Below are 6,346 nucleotides of genomic sequence, written 5' to 3'. Positions count from 1 at the left end.
GTCATTGTATGAAGGTTACTTGTGCGATTCTTAAGCAAATTAATGAGCTAGCTATGCCCGATATGGAGATGGGTTGACGGACCGACTGACTGGTGTTTGTGCATGCAATCACACCGTGTAGCAGTTGGGAAAAATGGCGCCGCCGCCGTGTGTTATACCGAGTCAAGAACAGATACTAGATCGTCGTCGTGTGGCTTTAATAGCAGCTTCCATGAACTGATCTATCTAACCGCAACAAAACTAGTCTTGCTTACTCGCATATAGCTACCAATCAAGCGTGTTGTTATATAGCTTCATTGGCACGCAGCACACATGAATCTGCCCTACTCCTACATGCATGTAACAAAGCATACGGCGTTCCTTGTTCATTATCAATTGTTTGAATACTTCTTAAACCCCATCCATCCGGAATCACAGGTTACTTAGCCTAAAACTGGATGCGGTAGTAACTAGGAATGTGCACTTTAGTTAAATAGTCGAACTCGATCTTTTTGGATTTTATGGAAAAAAATGTGACTCCCTCCGTTCAGTAACACAAAATGTTTGGATATTTTAATATAGACTATATACGGATTGAAATGGGCGAAAAAACACATCAACACCGCCATCAGAGTTGTTAAGACACACATCAGAGTTGTTAAGAACCAAAAGTAAAGGGATGTGGGAATGAATGCTACCTGTGTATACTTCTTTCAACAAAACAGAAATGCTTTTGAGACTAATTCTTTACACAGTCTTTTTAGAGGTAATATCACAGGTGGTGCTTAAACTTGCCACCGATGTTCACTTTAGTGCCTGAAGTTGAAAAATACACCGAACTGGTTTCAAAACTTGGCACGAGCGTACAAATACAGTGCTAATCCCATTAGTAGACGTTTTTACGCTGACGTGGCACCGTAGTTCGCTTAGCATGCACAGACAACCTCGCCCTAGCAAACTGGAACTACTGGCCAGTACGCCATACGTTTTCTCGTGCATGTTAATGAAAACAGATCTTTTTTTAGAATAATGAAAACATTTCCTATTTTGTTAGATATAGAAACACGTTCGTGGGTTTTAATGGCCTGCTGCAGTGCAGCCCAATTTGCGCATGTTAGTTTGATTTAGAAATTTGTAAAAAAAAATTGTATATTATAATCACAGTAATAAAAATACATTACAAATATTTGTGCTTCAAATTTTTTATAAATACATATAAATTAAATAACTAAAATGTTCATGTAATTTAAAAAATAGTCAGCAATTTACATGTGATTTATAGTTAAAGCTTTTCGTAAATAAATTTTCTAAATTGTTTAGTATATGCAAAAATAATTATAAAAAACTTAATTTTTTGAGTAAATTCCAAAAGATTATGCATGCTTGGCTTATGCTTAAATGAAAAAAAAGTTATAGGTAGAAACATTTTTATTAATATTCAGACGTGTATAAATTTCTTTTATTTGCGAGAAACATGTGTATAACTTTCATCATGTCATATATTCAAAAAAAATATAATTAAAACATAGTCAGTAGTGAATATTTTTCATAAACTGAAATTTTAAATTTTGGATATTTATGAACATTTTACATTGTTGAAAAATTCTTAAACAATATGAATTGTAAAAATATACATGTAACTATTAAAAGGTTTATGTAGTTAAAATAATATTCATGAATTGTAGTATAGAAAATATTTATATAATTCTAAATTGTACAGCCATTTTTATAATCAGAAATACCATTTTATTTATATGGTACGTTTAAAACAAATATGTGAATATTTTTATTACTGTGATTATAATTTACAAACTTTTTTACAAATTTCTAAATGAAACTAAGATGCGCAAACTGGGCTGCACTGCTGAGCCGATTAAAACCCACGTACGTGTCTCTTCTTTCTTATCTAAAAAAATAGGAAATGTTTTCATTATTCTAAGAAAAATGATCTGTTTTCATTAACAGTAACGAGAAAACGTATGGCATACTAGTTCTTTCCTAGGGCGAGGTTGTCTGTGCACGCTAAGCGAACTACGGTGCCACATCAGCGTAAAAACACGTCTATTAATAGGATTAGCACTGTATTTGCACGCTCGTGCCAAGTTTTGAAACCAGTTCGGTGTATTTTTCAACTTCAGGCACTAAAGTGAACATCGGTGGCAAGTTTAAGCACCACCTGTGATATTACCTCGTCTTTTTAATAGCGCGGGATGCCCGGGGCCAAGGTCGTGCTAGTTTGGATGATCTACACGAATTGTTTATGTTTTTCTTCAAGAAGTTTTGCCCTTGTTTGTAGCGATGTGAATTGTTTATGAGTGGATCTCTTTCGTTTTAGTTTGTCCTTGAGCTTGCATGCACATTAGTCAAAACTCATAACATCATCTTTACATTGACGGGGGAAGAAAAACTCTTTTTGACATACACAAACAACTAACAAAGAAATCACTTTGGAAAGTCAAATTACATACACGAACAAACTACAAGTATGATCTGCGATCGACGGACACACAAGTATATTAAATTAGCTATATGCTTTGAATGACTTGGAATGATGGACTAGTGGTGGTTGACGACAAAGCACTTCTCCCTGATCTCCCCCTCTTCACCGGTGAGAACCTCCACCTTGCCCATCTTGACCATGGCGGCAGCGAACTTGGCCTGCCACGCCTTCTCCACGGCGGCGTGGAACGCGACGATACCGGCGGTCCGGGGGCTGGTGAGTAGTGTCTGGTCGGAGGTGAGCGGCACCTTGCGTGCCAGTACGTTCTTGAAGTACTGGTTGTCAAACTCCCCCGGCGTGACGGGGTCCAGCGGCACCGTTGTGGGGTCGCTAGGGTTGTCCGTCGACGGAGGGCATTGATGCTTCAGCTCCGCCGCGTAGGACCTGTCGATGGACGGGTCGGTCCGGCCGACCTCACCCGAGAAGTTGTGAATGCGCTGAGTGAAGGAGGAGCAGTGGGATCGACCGATGGTGTGTGCGCCGGAGAGCGTGACCATGTCGTCTGCGGAGAGCCCCTTGCGCTTGAAGCTGGCCACAAGCTCCGCGACCTCGTCGGTCGGGAATGGCACGTTGTTGTTGAGCACCTCGTCGGCGATAGACACACGGCCGTCACGGCGACCAGACGGCACACGGTAGTTGATGCCGCCGGCAAGGTAGGCCCCGTCGCGCGCCGCGAAGGCGAGCACGTCGGCGCAGGAGACGGTGCGTGGGCAGCTCGCCTCTGGGGCTGCCTTGGCCTCGTCGATGACCTCAAAGCCACGCATGCTTGGGTTGTTCGCCTGCGAATCCTTCTCCGCCGAGTTCCCAGGTGTCGAGTTGATCAGCAGCGAGCCATCGCAACCCTACACGTGTCGAACAACACAAAAATCAATGGTCAGATTAGGTACATGCATGTTCACATGTCACTGACAAGGTTAAATGAAGCATGATCTAGAAGGAATAGGAGTATGATCCTTGGCTCACCCTGACGAAGCAATCATGGAAATGCATGCGGATGATGCCACCGGCGAGGCCTGGGTTGCGGGCGACGGCGCGGCGGACGGCGTCACGCACGATGTACTCGGCCTGTGGGCATGTGTGCTTGTAGAACCCGACCTTCAAAGACTTTGACGGCCGAGGCGACGCGTCCGCCACCGCCGAGAAGGCGGCCACGGCGAGCAGCACCGCCGCAGCCCACACAAACACTAAAATGGGGAACCTCATGGCTGGAAGCTTATTCTGATCTGTTTCGTGGACTGCAGGTTGCTCTAGCTCTCCAAATTTGCAACACGCTAGAGATTGTTGTGGTGATACGTTGATGGCTGGGTGAACTGGTGTTTATATAGCACTGCATTCACCGTGTAGCAGTTGGGAAAAAAATGGCTCCGGGCGTTATATATACCCGACTACGGAGTCAACTTGAAGACCAGATCGTCGTGAAGGGTGGCTTACATCCACCTAACAGCAGCTAAAGTAAACTCGCTTACTCGTCAAGGAACTGGAGTAACAAATCTTGTGATTATGGGACCGACTATTATTGATAAGTCGCCTGCTTTCTTTGGGTAAGTCGAATTTTTGGATCGTTGGACTAAGATCCAACGCCTCCTCTTGAAACCGTTCGTCCTCCAGTGTTCGGCTCCGCTCGCAGCGCCGTTCGAGCCTTGGGCTTGGGTACTGCCTAATCCGAGGGGGAATCAAATGTTAAAAGCCCCTAGCCTCTGCTTCAGATGCCGCAGCGAGGTGCATCGTTTCCGACTTCGGCTCGTTGCTGGCTCGGCTTTTAGAGCTCATCTCTCGTCTCATACTTTCTTCTCTCACAAAATTGATTTACCCTAATTGCAAATTCAGCGAACTTATAAATAGCTCTTACGGTGCTGCATGCATCACACACATACTAACTGATGTTTCTCCGTATATCTATTCGCCACGACAAGCTCCCCATATCTCAAGTAGAACACATGTTTCATAATTCTTCCAATAACTTGAAATTACGTTGCACCTTATCTAGAACTGTAGTACAAGAAGTGTTTGTAATTATCTTCGCCAAAAATAAAAATGTCTTCTAGTACGTACTCTCGGTCAGTGCGCAGTACACCTTGTACCATGAAGCTTTACGTACAAAAAAGTAGAGTACCATGTCTCTCTGGCAGCGCGTCTCCATCTGAAACATAAATACTTGGTCATCGACAATGTGCCAGAACTGTCACTATCTGCTCAATGTTATTCAAAATTTGCATCGGCAACGCAGTCACTAGCGTAACCGATTGTGTCATTGTGTGAAGGTTACTTGTGCAACATTCTCGAATAAAGGTCACTTGTGCAATGCTTAAGCAAATTAATGAGCTAGCTATGCACGAGATGGAAATGGGTTATCATATCATTGGTCGATATGGAGATGGGTTCACGGCTCCACTGTGTAGCAGTTGGGAAAAATTGATGGCGGCGCCGCGTGTTATAATACTGGGTCAACAACAAATACTAGACCGTCGTCACGTGGCTGTAATATCTCCTTCCATGAACTCATCCACCAAACCGCAGCAAAAACTGGTCTTGCTTACTCGTATAGCAACTAACTAGCAGAGCCCGTGCGGCGGCATGCCGCACTTGTCAATACGGTTTGTCATTATGGACTGTGTTAACTGCCTATAATAAGTGTTATTAGTTTAAAAAGACAGAATCATGTACGTAAAAATGTGGATGTAGGAAGATATGTTGGAAAGAAGCATACTTATTCTATCACGCTGGCTGCATGTTTCACACGTTGATAGTACATTTTTGATAAGGATCGTTTATTCTTGCCGTATGTGGCACGTTCTACAGAATGAACAGTACACGATGATGCTGTTGCAATAAGATGAAAGAAACATAGAAGCTCATGGCAGATAAGATCATCCTAGTGTAGACTCCTGTAGAATTAGTGCTTGTGATGAAGTGGTGTATGCAGGCACTGTGTAGCAGTTGGGGAAAAATGATGGGTTGACGGCTGAACTGAGTGTTTATGTATGCAGGCACTGTGTAGCAGTTGGGGAAAAATGATGGCGCCGCCGCGTGTTATACCGGGTCAACAACAAATTCTAGACCGTCGTCGTGTGGCTGTAATATCTGCTTCCATGAACTCATCCACCTACCTAACCGCAGCAAAAACTAGTCTTGCTTACATGTATAGCAACTAATCTAAGCGAACAGGAATTTTTGCAACATGGTTCCACACGCACCCGCTAGAACAGTAAAATCAAGAATATTATGAGAAAACTTTTTTTTTTAACTTTAGGGTATCAAACTTGAACCACCATCTACTCACATGCGAAGTTTAATGACATCCGTGGTATTGTGGTAAAAAATGTATTAAAATTGATGCGATCAAAGACACATTATTTGAATGAATAGTAAGGTATCGATTGTATTTTCTTTATTAGGGACACCACGGTTGTCATTTCTTCACGAAGCTTCACACATGAGTAGAATGATCAACCAAGTTTAATACCCCAAAACTACAGATTTTTTTATTTTTCTAGTATTTTTTACTATTCACATTGGTGCATGTGAGACCATGTTCACCTTCGTATTTTTGCTAATCAAGCATTTTATTAAACAGCCAAATTGTCTGCGGTGGTAACTAAGAATATGCAGTTTAGGTTATATGATTTTTTTGCGAGAAAAATTATGATCTATTCATCATCCATCAAGATAGTACAACAAGCACCAGAAGTATAAATTACATCTAGGTTCGTAGACCACCTAGCGATGACTACAAGCGCTGGAATGAGCCGAAGTCGTGCCGCCGTCATCACCCCTCCCTCATTGGAGCCGGTCAAACCTTGTTGTAGTGGACAGTTGGAAAGTTGTCATGTTAAGGCACCATAGTACCAGCACACCAGAACAACAACC

General features: G+C 42.6%; 1 protein-coding gene across 1 annotated transcript; it reads right to left on the bottom strand.

The window, feature by feature from the left end:
* Positions 1-2,338: 2,338 nt before the first annotated feature.
* Positions 2,339-3,765, bottom strand: LOC123180335 (peroxidase 5). The gene is made up of 2 exons (XM_044592368.1): positions 3,443-3,765; positions 2,339-3,321 (listed from the first exon to the last, which is right to left on the bottom strand). Exons 1-2 carry the CDS (start codon positions 3,680-3,682, stop codon positions 2,536-2,538), a joined length of 1,026 nt encoding a protein of 341 aa, XP_044448303.1. The 5' UTR covers positions 3,683-3,765; the 3' UTR covers positions 2,339-2,535.
* Positions 3,766-6,346: the final 2,581 nt, after the last annotated feature.

Source organism: Triticum aestivum, chromosome 1D (assembly GCF_018294505.1).
Source record: "Triticum aestivum cultivar Chinese Spring chromosome 1D, IWGSC CS RefSeq v2.1, whole genome shotgun sequence".
Taxonomy (NCBI): domain Eukaryota; kingdom Viridiplantae; phylum Streptophyta; class Magnoliopsida; order Poales; family Poaceae; genus Triticum; species Triticum aestivum.
The sequence above is the reverse complement of the archived record's forward strand: the minus strand, read 5'-3'. Positions and strand labels throughout refer to the sequence as shown.

Bases quoted from the DNA above. Each gene is read 5' to 3' on its own strand.
- LOC123180335 (XM_044592368.1), bottom strand. From the start codon at position 3,682: ATGAGGTTCCCCATTTTAGTGTTTGTGTGGGCTGCGGCGGTGCTGCTC. The intron at 3,322-3,442 runs GTGAGCCAAGGA...CGACACGTGTAG, and splicing joins TCCATGATTGCTTCGTCAGG to GGTTGCGATGGCTCGCTGCT.